General features: G+C 33.3%; 1 protein-coding gene across 1 annotated transcript in view; it reads left to right on the plus strand.

The window, feature by feature from the left end:
* The window catches only part of CALCRL (calcitonin receptor like receptor), a 106807-nt gene that overhangs the window by 74755 nt on the left and 14477 nt on the right, over positions 1-17575 (plus strand). Inside the window, exons 10-13 of the mRNA XM_017545051.2 lie at positions 12387-12513; positions 14416-14569; positions 15935-15995; positions 16077-16143. Coding sequence (XP_017400540.1) covers positions 12387-12513; positions 14416-14569; positions 15935-15995; positions 16077-16143 — 409 coding nt within the window. The remainder of the gene's footprint in view (positions 1-12386; positions 12514-14415; positions 14570-15934; positions 15996-16076; positions 16144-17575) is intronic.

The raw sequence follows: 17575 nt of genomic DNA on the forward strand, positions 1-17575 counted from the left end.
GGAGACGTGCTTTTTAAAAAATGATATTGTAGGCCGGTCGCGGTGACTCACACCTGTAATCCCAGCACTTTGGGAGGCCGAGGCGGGCGGATCACGAGGTCAAGTCGAGACCATCCAGGCCAACTTGGTGAAACCCTGTCTACTAAAAACACAAAAATTAGCTGAGCGTGGTGGTGTGCACCTGTAGTCCCAGCTACTCGGGAGGCTGAGGCAGGAGAACTGCTTGAACCCGGGAAGCAGAGGTTGCAGTGAGCCGAGATTGCACCACTGCACTCCAGCCTGGTGCCTGGTGATGGAACGAGACCCTGTCTCAAAAAAAAATGATATTGTGTATATATTTACTAAGTTATTAGCTTTAAAGATACAGCCTGTAGGCACAGTCCTCATTCCAAAAGAGAGGCCAGAAATTTCGTTCTCCCAAATACTGTCCTCAGGTTTTCCATATAAATAGAGCCATTTTTTAGAAAAAATAACATTTTTTAAAATAAAGATGACTGCGTGCAATAAACACATGCATTTGCTATTTACTAAAATGTCCACGCTTTTAAACAAGATGCATAGCATGCTACATAGGCCACACTTTGTTAAAGCAAATGAATGTCTTGTCAATATAAGATATGTGACCTTTATATAAAAGAAAAAATAAGGTTTTCAAATAATTATCTTACTTCTAGTTGAAGTTTTTACTGAAAATACAATTAACTGTTTATTTTGTACAGCAAACTGAAAAGAAAAAAAGAATTTTTCAATGATGAGTTAGTATGAGAGGTATGCACTTGAATTCAGACATAACTTAATTTCAATGTTTAGTATAAGGCAATGATTAAAACATGGTATGTATTCCAAACTTGCCATCACTACTTGCTAATAGTATGGACTTCCCCTGATTTTGCTTTACAGAAACCTCAGGGGTGTGTGTGTGTGTGTGTGTGTGTGTGTGTGTGCGCGTGTGTTTGCAACGGATCATGATGCTTTTTTAAAATACTGGGCAAAGTAGACTCATATATTACCTGGCATTTAGGAACCCCCTCAATAAGTAGTAAGAGTTACTAACTTTTCAATTAGACTATGTCAATCATATAGGCACTCAAAATACATTTACGTAGTCATCTGAAATACTCATATGTAATAGTAATACAAATTAAAATACAAAACAAACAAAACAACAAAAAAGAGTGTTATTGTGGGGCTACAAAGACCTGTGGGAACACAAAGGAAGGAAAGAACCATTCTAACTCATAAAATCTGAAGATTCCTGAGGTGATGCTCTCATTGAAACAAACACTTCAATGATGGGTAAAACTTTAATAGGTAGAAATTATAAGCCATAAGCAGTGAAGAGATTGTCTAGTCTCACACCTAATTTTATTTATTTTCTAATTAATTAACAATTTCAAGATTTCTCCTAATCTGTGTTCTAGTTCACTTAATTTTTTAATTGACTCTACAAATCTTTAAAAATGAAGAATTTGAAAAGGAAAGAAACAAAACTACAAATTTTCCTTTATTATTATAAATTCTCAGGCCTTAGGTAAAACCTGAGAAACCCTCTTCAAGAAAAACTCATGTATACCATTTCAAAATTTTCTATATGTCTAGAGGTCATTACAGGAGAGTGTATTCTTTCTTTCTTTCTTGTTTTAGAGCTAGGCTCTCACTGTGTCACCCTGGCTGGAGTGCAGTGATACGATCATAGCTCACTACAGCCTCAGACTCCTGGGCACAAGCAATCCTCCCCCATCCAGCCTTCCAAGAAGCAAAGACTACAGGCACACACTACCACACACAGATAATTTTTAAATATTTTTTTTTCTTTAGAGATGGGGTTTAACTATATTGCCAACGCTAGTCTCAAACTCTTGATCTCAAGTGATCCTCCTCCCTCAGCCTCCTCAGCCTCCCAAACTGTTAGAATTATAAGCATGAGCCACTGTGCCCAGCCTGAGAGTGTTCTTTAGACAGGCAGAATTGGTCTCAAATTCCACTTTGTCACTTACTTGCTGTGTAGTGTGGAATACGTTCTTTCCTTTTCCTAATCCTCAGTTGTACGTTTAATATGCAGATCGTATTAGTATCTACACCATAGATTTGCTATAAGGTGTGAGATAATGGCAGTGTTATCAGTGAGATGCAGTATTAAGCAGAGTATCTGATACAAAAAATGTTTTATATGATTCATATTGCTCTCACTTCTTATTAGTCCATTAAAAGGTTTGAATATAAATATTTAGCACTGGTTGGCACGTTATACCAGTAAGATCTTTAAAAAAAATTGAATAATACAAGTTCTAGTTTTAAATGAAGCATATTTATAAAGAAATTGCTATAATATTCATGTTGAAAAATAAGTAAACATTGAGTGAACATTTTTATAAACCAAACTAATAATTTTGTTAGAAAAAAACTATGGTTAAGTAAATCAGTCAAAAGTAATAAGGTTTTTTTTATGACCAGAAGATACTATGTAGCTTGCTCCATTTTTGAATCAATATTAAGATATTTTTAGCCTTTGAATTTAGATACTTCCAACATTTATTTCATAGAACTGTCTACCGAATCTGCCACTAGAAGTAATGAAAATAATGTTACAAAGTTAGCTTTGTGAGAGCAGGAGTCACTTCCACCTTGTTTCCTTACATATCTCAGGGCTTAGCATAGGATCTTGCACATAGTAGGCACTCAATAAATTTTTAAGAAATGAAGACATGAACTGGCTTTGAAGCTTACATCTAAGGACTGACTTGCCCATGTGTTATCTGTGACCTTCGACATGTCCCTTAAAATTGTCTGGCCTTGTCTCCATCAACAAAGAAAGGCATTAGACTAAGACTCTAAAATTCAAATCAATAGAAGCATCTGTGTAAAACAAGATGAAAGACTCTGCAGCTAGATCCAAAGAAGAGTATGGCCACCTCAGAAAATACTGAATTTGAATGGTTCATGAAGTATGTTCTTGTAGAATCAGGGGCAAAAGAAATTACTAACTTTCTTCCAACTAACCTGAAAACAATTCCTAGAGGAGCTGTTTCACATAAAATCATTCATTGTGTATAAAAATATCTATTAGCAGATCCTTTCTGTTTCTTAACTCAGTTCCTCTTACTGTAGTTATTCTTGCTTACTCAGTATGGGAAACTTTTTTCCTCTCCTTTGGTAACTGAAGGTCACTGACCCACCCTAATCAAAACCAAGAACCATACAAAAAGTTGATTTAGGGTACTGTTTGTTATTTTTTATTTAGAGAGAGAAAAGTCTACCACTCATCCATGATTTAGAAACAGAGAACATGAAACAGTATTCACCAGATATACTTCAGTTTTATATTAGAGCCAATTAAAAGAACAAGTCAGAGCAGGAGATAAAAAGAAAGGGAACAGAGAGGGAGGGGAAAAGAGAAAGAGACATAACTAACTTTAGGATTTGCCAAGCCCTGAGAGGCAATGACTCTTACTCATAATGATCCTTGGAAAAACAAAGAGGAACCCTTTAGATAAAAAAACAAATAAATAAACTTTACTGAAATTAGTTACAAATTATGTTTTAATTACTGTTTAAAATCAGAGAGCAGAGCAAATCTCGCTCTTACTTACAAACTAGACAAAAAAAAAAAAAAAAAGCCTTCATGTTTTTCCACAGAAAAGAGAGCATATGACATCTATCCAACTTTTATAGGAAAAAAAAGATTTTTTTTTAAAGAACATCTTTGCTAACATTCAGACACTGATCCCAAACAATTTACAAGCCAAGTTGCATATTTGGAACTATGTAGACAATAATGTCTTTTGTAGGTACTTGCCATAGACCCAAATAAAATGCAGAAAAATAACCTTTATCTAATTGGTAAACCAAAGCATTCTCAATGTAACTTATTAAAATAACCTATTAGTGCTTGCATTTCTCCTTCTCAGTAATGACCAAAATTCTCATTTTTTTCTTAGACCACATCTGAATATATTTAAACAATATTGTGAACTTTTATCTCATTTCTAGTTTCTTCATATTTTTCTTGAATTAGAGCATGCATAGTTTTTCTTTAAGCTATAACTTTTCTCCTGAAAATTGTGCATGATTAATCTTTGTTTGTTTGTTTGTTTATATGTTTGTTTTTTTGAGATAGAGTCTAGCTCTGTCACGCAGGCTGAAGTGCAATGGTGCCATCTTGACTCATTGCAATCTCTGCCTCTTAGGTTCAAGTGATTCTTCTGCCTCAGCCTTCCACATGATTAATCTTTAAACCATATTTAAACAAAGATAAGTATTAATGAAATCCTAAATTGAAACTTATAGGGTTTGCTCTGCTAATTACTCTGATGTTGTACCTGTTTTGACAAATTGCAAGTTTCACTTTTCATTTATTTAAAACCTGACAACTGCACTGTCAGAGGTTTGACAAGGACTGAGTTCTAAAGGAGTTATCTAGGGTCCACTGAATAGCATACCTGTCACTGCCTCCTCAGCATCGCCACTGTTCTCTTAACTCATGGTATGTTCATTCATTCATTGTATATTTGTTATATACTCTGGTCCCGAGATATATCCTATTCTGTGGTCTGTGTCTCAGGTTTCCTTCAGCTTAACATTAGATACTATTTATTTAACTATAGGTTTTCTTAAATATTTTATTGGATCTTACGGAGTCTATCTCCAAGTTAATGAATTTTAATCAATCAGTGTACATAAAAATCCATCCGCCTCAAACTGAATGTTGTGAGAGGTGAAATATTCTTATTCCATAATGTGAGATGGTGCAAAAATGTTTAAAATACATCCATTTAGTTATATAATAAAATAATTGCACTTCTACATAGAGTATAAAGTTTGAATGAGGACAGAGCAGTGCAAGAAGTAATGGACTTGCTTTAACATTAACCTGTTCTGCTATAAGGTCATAGCTATTACTGGCTTATGGAGAATAGTCCCAGGTATGGAAATATAAAGTAAATACAGTAATTGATTTAGATATTTTGGACTTATTTTAAACAATATATTTAAAATATAAAGCTACAAATCCACATTAAATGTTGCATATTTTTATCCCTAATGAAATATTTGATAAATATGCAAACTTTGAGTAGTGAATTTCATCTTTTCTGTTTTAGCTAATTAAAATATGTGCTACTTAAGGATAAATAAATTTTCATGGGAATAGAATGACAAATTATGAAAATTATATCATAACTTGAATAGATTAAAACTTTGTTATTTGAAATAAAGAACAGAAATAGATAACATTCTTTCTCTTAAAATTCATCATATATTTTGCAATCGGGTTTTCCATTCTTATAGACAGCTTATTTTTCCAGATCATACACACAGATATGACCATATATGAGAAGAAAGTCAAAGTACACTCTGATAACTGTAGCATATTTTTAGCATTTAGGGAAAAGAAAAGCCAGAATGACTGGATATTATGCTGCTAACATTTGCTGATAAAACATTAAGATGTCAAAAACCAAGAAGGTCTTACATGAAAGAGATGGGGATAATTAAAAAAAAGAATAAAGTAAATAATTTTCCTTAATTATTAAAAAGCTATATAACAGAAAAGAATATGAACTTCAGAATCAAACAGTCATTCAGCAAGTTACTTTCTTTGAATTTAATTTACTTATTCTGTAGAATGGGGAAAAAGCCAACATGAACTTTTACCTTGTAATCTGTCACAAGGCCTGTTCTTATCCCTCAGAAACTTTAAGCTCAGGGCTTGGACTCAGGGTGTCTTCCCTCTTTGGCATACTTCTCTCCTCTATATTATCTTGTTTCAGTTGTATGTTAAGTAGTCTTCTCACCCTTACTGCATTCTTTTTGTATCCCTTACTCCTGTTTTAATTTCTAAAAAGCATACACCACTATCTGGGATTACATTGTTTAATTTATGTGCCTATTTACCCTCCACTATAATTTGAGTCACAAGAGATCAGGGTTTTTCTTTATATTATTCACAACTGTTTCCCCAGTTCTAATAACAGTGCCCAAAATATTACTATGCAATAATAGCAAGTGACTAGATGGATAATAAAGTAGTCAGAAGCCTTATTGCTTTCTTGAGAACTTCAAAATTCAAACTCAATAGATCACTTATAAGAGTGTGACCTTGAGAAAATTACCTCCATTTTATTAAAAGACAATAACACTTCAAGGAGTTGTTAAATATGATAATGACTTAAACGTGCTTATCTCTGTGCTGGGGATATTCTAAGGGTTTCAAAAATGGTGGCTGCTATTATTATAAATTTTGTCTCTCAAAATATTTTGTTTAGTTGGTTGGTTTTGGAGCCAAAGAATCTCAGGGATTCAGAAAGATTTTTCTTCTTTTGGTTTCCTGCTCACTGGAAGACCCGGAAAAGCACACTCACCAAAGCAGTTCACAAATGGTAGAAAACCAGTTGACCATACAAAATGAACATGGCTGTTCTTTATGCAGCCTGATACTCCAATATTGCATTAAATAAGCAGTCCTGAAAGGCAAGGGCAGGAGAAGAGAGAACATAATGGAGGCGGAACAATCATTTCTCCTCCAGGACTTTAATTGAGCATGTTGGTATGTAGTGGATGAAATGGATGAACCTGGAAACCATCATTCTCAGCAAACTGACACAAGAACAGAAAATCAAACACTGCATGTTCTCACTCACAGGTGGGTGTTGAACAATCAGAACACATGGACACAGGGAGGGGAGCATCACACACTGGGGTCTGTAGGGAGGAAATAGGGGAGGGACAGCCAGGGGTGGGGAGTTGGGGAGAGATAGCATGGGGAGAAATGCCAGATAAAGGTGATGGGGAGGAAGGCAGCACATCACACTGCACGTGTGTACCTATGCAACAATCTTGCATGTTCTTCACATGTACCCCAAAACCTAAAATGCAATAAAAAAAAATTGAAAGGAAAGAAAAAAAAGAAATATACTCTTTCTAATTTGCCATAATCTAATTTGGATGACCAGTAGCCTCCAAAAGAGAGCTATTGATAGAGGTTATATCTACTTCTCATATGTAAACATGTGATTCCACCAACTTAAGAGTTTCCATGGAGTAGACAAAAGAGAGTCATACTTCTGATTCTTTTAATATATTTATTGTTTTCTGCCTATTGTTTGTGGCAGTGTTCAGATTGACAGGGCTTTTCTTGTGGATATATTGTTAGTGTTCTTTGTGGAAAAGATCTGAGGATTTGGGAATTAAATTAGATAAACTAGAATAAGAAAATAATACTTTGTGCTATTCTTATATTGCTTGTACTTTCTCCTTTCATGCTTCATTTTGCTCGTAGTTACTAATGGGAAAAGTAGTTTGGAAATCTTTAGCTCATGTCAAAAGCAAATGGAAGACAGAGGCAAGGTTATTGTCCATACTAGTGGCAGAACTTTGAAGATGGAATACTGTAACATTTGGGATCTGCATGAAAGTGAACCTGATAATTTGCCAACATCTACAGAAAAAATGAAATTTCTTGGGAAGATAATTTAGGTTGCTTTATCTACTGCCCTTTATCATATGGAAATTCTGTCTAATGCTAAATTGTTTGGTAAGAAAAAATGACTATTTTTTTTGTTTAATTGAGTTACTTAAAACATATTTGTTTTAATATGAGGAAGTTTTACATTACTGAGGTAAACCTGCATGCTACTTTATTATTTGTAGCTAAAACCCATTAGAGCATTTGACTAAAATCAGCCATATGATAATTATGTTTAAAACCAACAGCTAACTTAACGTGGAGTGTTTATCATGGGTTAGATGTTACGGTAAGATTTTAAGTGATTTATCTCCTCTAACTCTCAAGCCAATCCTATGAGGTACAATTGTTATCCCTAAATTACAGATGAGGAAATTAAAGATTCAAGATGTTAAATAATTTATCCAAAGACATACTGTCAATAAATGCAGAGTTCAGATTCACTTTCTGAACTACACATAGTGACTTGATGCTACTTTCTTCTAAAACTGTTCCAAAATTGAACTGAAAGAGATTATTTCATTACATATGAAGTATATTTATTTTGTTGACACAATAGCATCAACTGCCTCTGTAAGTCTGCTTGCCAAAATTGCATATTGAAATAGCGTTTTAAAATAATTATATGTAAAAAATATGAAATAGAAGCAATCTGGACCCACAAACCACATTTTCTGTTCTGTGGTTATGCAGGGATAGAAAGGGAAATTATAAAATTCAAAGAAAGCAAAGAATTTTTGTAAACATTTTCTAAGGCTGCAAGATGATTGATTTTACTATTTTGGATAAAATAAGAATATTTAAAATTTTAAAGTAGGTAAAATTGGTTGCAGGTTAATATTTGAAAAAGCATACAATTATTTTAGAGCTTCATTTGAACAAATCATGTTTACCAATTACAAGTTTTTGGTTTTCATTTACGAGTTGCTTTTATTTGTACCAATCTACTTACATGTGTTAATGAATATGTTTAGAAGAAACCAATATGCATCATCAATAAAATCTGAGCCATTTTTCCACTAGACATTGATAGAAACCATATGTTAATTTGCATCTGTCTGCATTTGTTTAAGTTGCACAGTGCCTGGAAGTAGAAATGGAAGAAATTAAAGCAAAAGATTAGTACTTTAGACAGTAGGACATATTTACACAAGACAAAATGAAATGATGTGGCAATGGTCTAGTTTACTACAATTTGGGCAGCTAACCTGGATATCAGAGTTTCCAAAGCAGAAGTATTTAGTCTGAGTTATATAGGGTGGATTATATAGTTTGACCACATTATTTGGATAATTGTTTAAAATATTCTAAAAAAAACTTCAATGTCTTTGTAATGAAATAATGCGTCTTCTTAAAAACTTGTTTTACCTTGGTATTAAATAGTCAGTCAATTTCAAGGGAATTTCATTCTATTATTTCAAAACTTTGCCCATAATGATATTGTTGGGTCTTAAAAAGGGAAATACGCTATATCCTTTTGTCCCACTATAAGAGAATAAGAAGTCATTTGTGTGTGTGCGCGTGTGTGTGTGGTGTGTGTGTGTGTGTGTGTGTGTGTGGTTGTACTCACAATAATAACATTTTTGGAAGAAAACATATACCAGCGGCTCATTTTTAAGTACTTACCTTTCAAGATGAATTGAGGTGGGAGCAGGGCTACAAAAAAGGGAATTCCGAAAGGAACAGAAATACAGACCCTTACAGAGGACATTTAACTTTATACAAAGAGTATTAAACTTTAACTGTATACAAGAGGATTAAATTTGTTTTCAACTAACTACAGTTAGCATTTTATTTTACTCCCTTCCAATCTTTACACATGTGAATATTATTAATGTAAACAGTTAAAATATAAATATTTGTATTATAGGTTCCTACCTCCTATCTTTTAGCTTTTCTATCATGTATTACTATTTATTTCATTTTTAACTGACATACAATAATTATACCTATTTATGGGATAATAGTGATTTTTAGCAATCTATAATATATAGTGATTAGATCAGGATAATTAGCATATCCATCATCTCAAATATTTGCACTTTCTTTGTTTTGGAGAAATTCAATATCCTCCTTCTAGCTATGTTTTTTTTTCTTCTAACTTTTGTTATCATGCAATATTTAAATCCTTCTAGCAATTTGAAACTGCATATCATTGTTAACTAAAGTCATCCTACAGTGATATAGAACTCTAGAATGTATTCCTCTTATCTAGCTGTAATTTTGTATCCTTTAACAAATTTCTCCCTCTCTCCACCTTCCCCTTAACCTTTAAGCCTCTAGTTCTACTTTCTCCTTCAATGCAATCAACTTTTTTTAAGCTTTCACAAATAAGTGAGAGCATGAAGGCTTTCTTTCTGTTCCTGGCTTATTTCATTTAACATAGCGTCCTCCAGTTACATCAATATTGCAGTGAATGACAGAAATTCATTCTTTTTCTATGGCCAACTAGTTCTATTTTTGAAAGTCTTCTTTAATATTTCCTTTCGTTTATTCCAACTTACTTCTTACAACTATATCTTATTTGCTGTCTAAACAACCCTTCTCAGTCTTTTCATCATAGTTTGAAAACTATGAAATTTTGTTGTTTATAGATATGTCTTAGCCAATGGACTTAGATATATGTGTGTTCAGCAGAAAAAGATAAAATTTCCCAGTTAAGAAAAATGCTTTATTTTATTCCCGTGATGGTAGCTGAGTTAGTTATATTGTATTACTAAAAACTTGTATATTTGCATGGATAAGCAGTTCCTCTCTAAACAATACTTGGCACTCAATAGGCATAGGGTAAGCTCAAAGCAGGCGTTTTAAAATAAGACCATGTGGGCCAGGCGCTGTGGCTAATGCCTGTAATCCCAGGACTTTGTGAGGACAAGGTGGGCGGATCACAAGGTTAGGAGTTCGAGATGCCTGGCCAACATGGTAAAACCTGTTTCTATTAAAAATACAAAAATTAGCTGGGTGTGGTGGTGCATGCCTGTAATCCCATTACTCAGGAGGCTGAGGCAGTAAAATCACTTGAACCAGGGAGGCAGAAATTGCAGTGAGCCGAGATCATACCACTGGACTACATCCTGGGCAATAGAGCAAGATTCCATCTCAAAATAATTATAATAATAATAGAAAAATAAGACCATGTGAACGAACTTTATATGTTCATGACTTCCATCATGTAACAGTGATTAATTACAGAAATAAACCACACATAATATAACTAATTTGAAAAGAACATTGCTTACTAGACTTTTTTCTGATATTCATTAATTCTCTTCATGCTCAATGAACAAAGTAATATGTCACTGCTGTGGCATTTTATCAAAAGTAGGATGTCTTTCTCCCAGTGTTGAATTTCCCTAAGTAATAGCAGAAATCATTCCACTCCTTTGTTCAAAACATTCAAAATTTTGTTTTTTCTATAGAATATCATCAATAATCTGTAGATAAGGTTTGATTACTACTCGTCTTACTATTCCTGTAAACTGTAAAACGTCAAGCCAAAGTAAATCACTATTTAATATGAAAATACTAGCTGGTCCCAGTTGTTTCTATTTTGATGGATTCCAGCTGGATTTCACATATTTATTGTTATATGACTGTCACACACACTCAGCAATCATTGCAAGAGCCATCGTGCCCAGGAATCCTTTCATAAAAGACTTGTAGAAGGCATACATTGACAATTTATAAATATTGATTTGGATTAAATATCCCTCCAGCTCTTTAACTACTAGAGCTATATATAGAATCACAGACCTATAGTTGGAAAAAGGCAATTGCAGAGGCAATATACTCTAAACTACATTTTTTTAAAATATAGAAATCCGTGGCACCCCATCCTAATTCTAATATCCTGGGCACACAGTCTATTTAAGATAAAGAGATGTAGTAATAAAATTGGGTAAAAATCACAAAGTTTCCAAAATAGAAGCCTTTGGTTTGACTTATATATGGTGGATTATATAGGTTAACCATATTAATTGCACATTTTTTTTAAAACACATATCATGAAATTTTATGCCTCTGTCATGAAATAATTCCTCAGGTCTTCCTTCATATGAGTTCACACTTGACATTAAGTATTCAGGTTCTAGTGGATCCCATGCTATTATTTTAAAACTTTATCCATAATAAGCCTTTGAGTAAATGTTTTATGCAGGAGGTAGTGCAGGTAGTCATATGTGCACAATCTTCTCAGAGTCAAGATGGATTCAATCTAAGAGTGACATCACTTATCATTAATGACGTTTATTCTTAAAGTCTACTTCTATGCAAACTACATAAACTCTTTTGTTTTATATAAGAGGAACTCTAGTAAAAGGTGGTCCTATTTTTGACTTTTTGAAAAATTTGAAAAATTCTGTAAAGTTGAGCAAATCTCATTGGTTGCTAAGTTTACATTTTTATCAATTCATTTATTCTGAATATATTGTTATTTTTTTCCAGACCGGTCTGTGTATCACCATTATCACAACAAAACATGTAGTTATATTTAAACAGAATAATATGTATGGTATAATGTAAAAAGAATTATCCCATGAGAATCTGACAGCAAATACAGTGTTCAAATTAATTAGCTGCCTAAGTTTTGATCATTTATCTAACTTTACTAAATCTCAATGTTTGCTAAATGAATTAAACTGTTCATTGTGTTCAGAAATTAAGGCAGGAAGTCATATAGAGGTCTTGGACAAGCAAATTTTCTATCCCTGTGTATACTACTTCTATTGAAGCAACTCATTTGTCTCTAGGTTTAAGTACTTAAGTGTTTTCCCTAATTAAGATTTCATAATGAGTGGATCTTAGGGAGAAAAAAAATTCTTTCAAAAGTGGAGCACCTGCTATGAGTTGGAAATGTATCTCGTTTGAATAATGATTAATATAAAAATTTCATTATGTCAACACACTTGTTTTTCTTGCTTTCTAGGAGCCTAAGTTGCCAAAGGATTACCTTACACAAAAATCTGTTCTTCTCATTTGTTTGTAATTCTGTTGTAACAATCATTCACCTCACTGCTGTGGCCAACAACCAGGCCTTGGTAGCCACAAATCCTGTAAGTAAAACAAGATTGTGCCCTTGGTTCCAGGGCCTAACGGGAAAGAGGGAACATAGGTAGACATATGCATGATGTGTATAATAAAGTACACATGTATGTATATTCTCAAGTGCGACACTTACGTATATTTTCAAGCCTTTATGTCTTGGGGAATATTGAGAAATATTTACCTTTCTACATTAGAATATAGCCACATATACTCTACAGAGTAGTCCCCTAGAGTATTCTCAATATTCCCCAAGATATAAAGAGTAAACATCAAAAAGTGTAATATATTTATTTGCTTCAACTAAATAATAAATAATACATGTATAAATAATACATGTGCATATATCTTCACCTCATTTTATAGCTGTAGAGTACTGCTGCTACGGGATATAACAGTTTATTGCTACATAATATTTATTCAATCCAAATGAAAAACTCAAAGCAATGAACTCTGTGTAGTTAGATAAAATGGTACATGCACATGGAAAATTTAAATAAATTGCATTATTGGTATCAGGCTGACTTTAAAAAGTCAATGAAACCAGTAAAAGAATGAATAGTACATATCCTACATAAGCTTAAACTTCATAGCATAATATTTTTAAAAGAACTAGTGTTCAGTCTCAATAAACATTTATAAATTGTCGCCTTACAGGCCATATTTTTAAAACACAGTTTAAAATTTACTTATTCAAATAAGGTACATTATATAAAATTAAATGTTATATATGCTACAGATACATTTAATGAATAAATAGGTTTTACAAATATCCTTTAGTTAGGAAGCATTGTGTATAATGAAAACAAAATTGGAATTATAAGATTATGTTCAGGTTGTAGATTTGATTGATGTATAAATGTTAGAAAATCATTTAAATTCTCTGGTTCTACGTTTTTTATCTATAAAATATATGGCTAATGAGAATGTACACCTCATAGGACTACTGAAAGAATTAAATAAAACAATATATGTAAAAATATTTTTAGGCCAACTCCTATGCAAATGCCATTATTACCATTCTGTGATAAGCCAATATTAACAATCAGTGCATTTTCTTTTCAATTTTAATTTTGGTTAAAAAAACTATTTCTAAAATAATGATAATTGCCATTAAACATTTATTCATTACCAGACTAGAAACTGGAGCCAATAGGAGTAATGGGCCATGTATTTCAGGGAGAGCTCTAATTGTTTTCTCCTCTTTAAGCAAGTAAACTCTCTCTCTTACTCCTTTGTGTGTGTGTGTGTGTGTGTGTTTTTTTACTCCAATTTGAATATGCCTCTTCCTCCCTCTTTAAAAGTAGAGAAGCAAAAATGGAGACCTCAGGAAAAGAGGAAGGGAAACCATAATTTTGTCCTGTTTTTACTTATGCAAAAGCCCTCAAACCCCATTTTGGACAGGATAACCTATGGACATATTAGATTATTATTTAATAAGCATTTGCATGGGTAGCATGTAATATGCAAAGCTTTTCAAGTATTTAGACACTTTTAATGAATTAGTTTTAAAATTACTGTTACTTCCAACAGAATGCAACAGTCAAGGGATTCGTGATGATGTCAATGTAAATAAGTGTAAAGTTATTTATGTGTGAAACTTTTAAGCTTATAATTACATAACAAAAACACATTCAGAAAATACACATTCACTAAATAAAGTAGATTTAGAACTTATACATTGTTTCTGGAAGATATACCATTATAAATATTTGGAGTCTGTGGCTATAAACTTTAAAGGCATCATTAGATGAGTATGAAGACTGGCATCCCACAAATCCTAATCATTAACATACCGGATTTTGTGTAGAGGAGACAAAGTTCCATGTTTCCTGAGCTAAACTAGACTCTTGTTTTACATGCGAATTCATAAACAAGTAAATATTGTTTTGTTTTATTTTGTTTTCTCATAGGTTAGTTGCAAGGTGTCCCAGTTCATTCATCTTTACTTGATGGGCTGTAATTACTTTTGGATGCTCTGTGAAGGCATTTACCTACACACACTCATCGTGGTGGCCGTGTTTGCAGAGAAGCAACACTTGATGTGGTATTATTTTCTTGGGTGGGGTAAGTGCCATTAAACATACCTGCTGATTCAATGGATTAAAAAGGCCTTTGGAGGATGCCAGGTTCCTTTGTAATACAAATATACCAATGAGGAATCATTTTTAAAGAATATCAGGTGATTAATTTTTGCCTATTTTGGTAAATTGTAACATTTTAGGCAAAGTATCACTGACTCATCCATTGTTTTCAGTATTCACAAGTCAACATATAATAGTGTCTTCTTTTCTATTGAATATGCCAATGAATAGTGTATCTCTGCTGAATATGTAGTGACTAAAACAATAGAAGTAGAATCATAATTAGGGATTTAGTCTTTGTACTGTTCTGACTATTCATTTTTGCCATGTGTACAATCAGAGCATTGCATTTACATCTTTGCAGTTTCATTCTAAAGCTATTTGTTTTAAAAAAAATTGTCATTTTATGATAAGAGTAGAGGGATTCATAATTGCATCAAGGCAAACAAAAGGTTTATTTTTTTTCCATACAATCTCCTGATGTGGTATTTTTCACAAAGCAAAGAGTGATATACTTCTGACATGTTAAAAAAATACAAAATATGAAGTGCAGAAATTAACAGGACTAGTTCTAGAAAAAAAACTGAAGTTGTATTTATCTATTATCATCTCTTTTCCTATTCTCTCTCTCTCTCTCTCTCTCTCTCTCTCTCCCCCGTCTACCTATCATCTATCTATCTATCTAAGCTATCATCTATATCTAAAGAGAAATAGATATACAGATATATATATATATATATATGTGTGTGTGTGTGTGTGTGTGTATACACACACACACAATTTCAGTGTATTCTGATTACTTTTATAAAGTATTGCCTAATTTTATATTCAGAAGAGCTAATTTAGAATGTACCAAGCATGCCAAATTTTTGGTACATAAATTAATCTCTGTTTTTCTTCTTCTGTTCTTCAAATAATGGATTTCTAGTAGTAAACTCTCTGATAGTGGAAGTTCTTGTGATTCTCAGCTTTTTTCCACATCTGATAATGTGCCAAACATTGGCCATTCCATCTCACAGAAAGTACATGAATGCTGAATTTCTTCTAATCCTTGGGGCTTAGGAAATACATCTTTAGACTTAAGCTCTGAAGTCCACTGATTTAAAATAACTTGTGACTTATATTAGAAGAAAACACACATATATACACACAAACATAAAAATGTAAATACCTAATACTTTATAATGTGTATTGTTGACTATACAAATAATGTTTACTCAACAAATAAATAGTGGGTACTTTGTTTGCTCCTAGAATATCTTTGAATTTTTCTATTTCATAACATATTTTAGAAATACCATCTGTAGAAAAAAAATCCTATTTATTTTCTTTTTCTTTGGTATTACAGGATTTCCACTGATTCCGGCTTGTATACATGCCATTGCTAGAAGCTTATATTACAATGACAAGTAAGAAAACCTCTTTTTGTTATTTCTACTGGAACAAAACAAAATAAAAATTTTAACATAATGTTTTTATGCTTTCTCTAGTTGCTGGATCAGTTCTGATACCCATCTCCTCTACATTATCCATGGTCCAATTTGTGCTGCTTTACTGGTATGTAATAAATTCTCCTTTCCTTATTGTTGCTCACATTTCAACTTTATTTCTGGATCATCTGGCCTATGGTATCCTTCAGGATTCCAGTGGACACAGACAGACATGCATGCTCACAGTGCTTAAATGAATAGGGTTTAGTGAAGGTATCATATGTGATGTATGGACAGGAAAGGCAAAGGAACTAATTAGTAAGGGATGGTGAGCCATTAGGGACGAACAGTGGGATGCTGTTATCACAGCTATACCCAAAGAGAAGAGTGTTACAGTAGTGCAGTGAGATGAGCATTGGGAGGAGTCAGCCAATAATAGATTTGATCTTAGAGAAAAACAACCACTAGCAAAACCACAGCCTGGCAGAAAAGAAGCAGCAGAAACAAATACTCAAATTTATCTTTATTCCCGCACTCTTATCTTTTGGTTTTTCCCATTAGCCAGATGCAGCAGATGTCACAGGGCAAGGAAGTCTGGGTGATACTGTCCACAGACATAAGCCTCCTGTGGTACAGAGAGGAACAGAGGATGAATCTAGCAAGGAGGGGGGTGAGATAGCAAACAAGAAAAACCAAAATACTTATGTAAATTTTACTTTATAATTATTATCACTTAATGTGAGTGCACCAATTAGACATTTGAGTGTAGTTGCAGGAAAACAGAAGTCACGTTAGATGCTTTTATTATACTATTATCATTTTTATTATTATTATTTTAATTGAGACAAAGTCTTGCTCTGTTGCCCAGACTAGAGTGGAGTAGAATAATCATAGCTCACTGCAGCCCACAACTCCTGAGTTTGAGGGATCCTTCCAACTCAGGCTCCTGAGAAGCTCAGACTATAGGTATACACTACCATGCTTGATGAATTTTTTAAAAAAATTTATACAAAAAGGTCTCATTGTGTTGTATATGCTGGTCTTGAACTCTTGGGCTCAAGTGATCTATCTGCCTTGTTTTCCAAAAGTGCTGGGATTACAGGTGTATTACATTATTTGAATGAGAAAGTAAATTATTATAAACTAGCAAACTAGCATGCTTTGTCTAAGAGAGTATTAGAGATCATAATGCATTTACAGTCCTTGGAAATTATATTTTAGTTACAGCTGCTATTAATTTTTTTTTGTTATATTTTAAATTCCGGGGAAAATGTGCAGACTGTGCAGGTATGTTACATAGCTATACATATGCCATGGTGGTTTGCTGCACCCATCAACCTGTCATCTGGATTTTAAGCCCCATATGCATTAGGAATTTCTCCTAATGGTATCCCTTCCCTTCCTCCAACCCCCAGCAGGCCCTGGTGTGTGATCTTTCCCTCCCTGTTTCCATGTGTTCTCATTGTTCAACTCCCCTTTATGAATAAGAACATGTAGTGTTTGGTTTTCTGTTCCTGTGTTAGTTTGCTGAAAATGATGGTTTTTAGCTTCATCCATGC

The sequence above is a fragment of the Cebus imitator genome, unplaced genomic scaffold (assembly GCF_001604975.1).
Source record: "Cebus imitator isolate Cc_AM_T3 unplaced genomic scaffold, Cebus_imitator-1.0 Scaffold176, whole genome shotgun sequence".
Classification (NCBI taxonomy): domain Eukaryota; kingdom Metazoa; phylum Chordata; class Mammalia; order Primates; family Cebidae; genus Cebus; species Cebus imitator.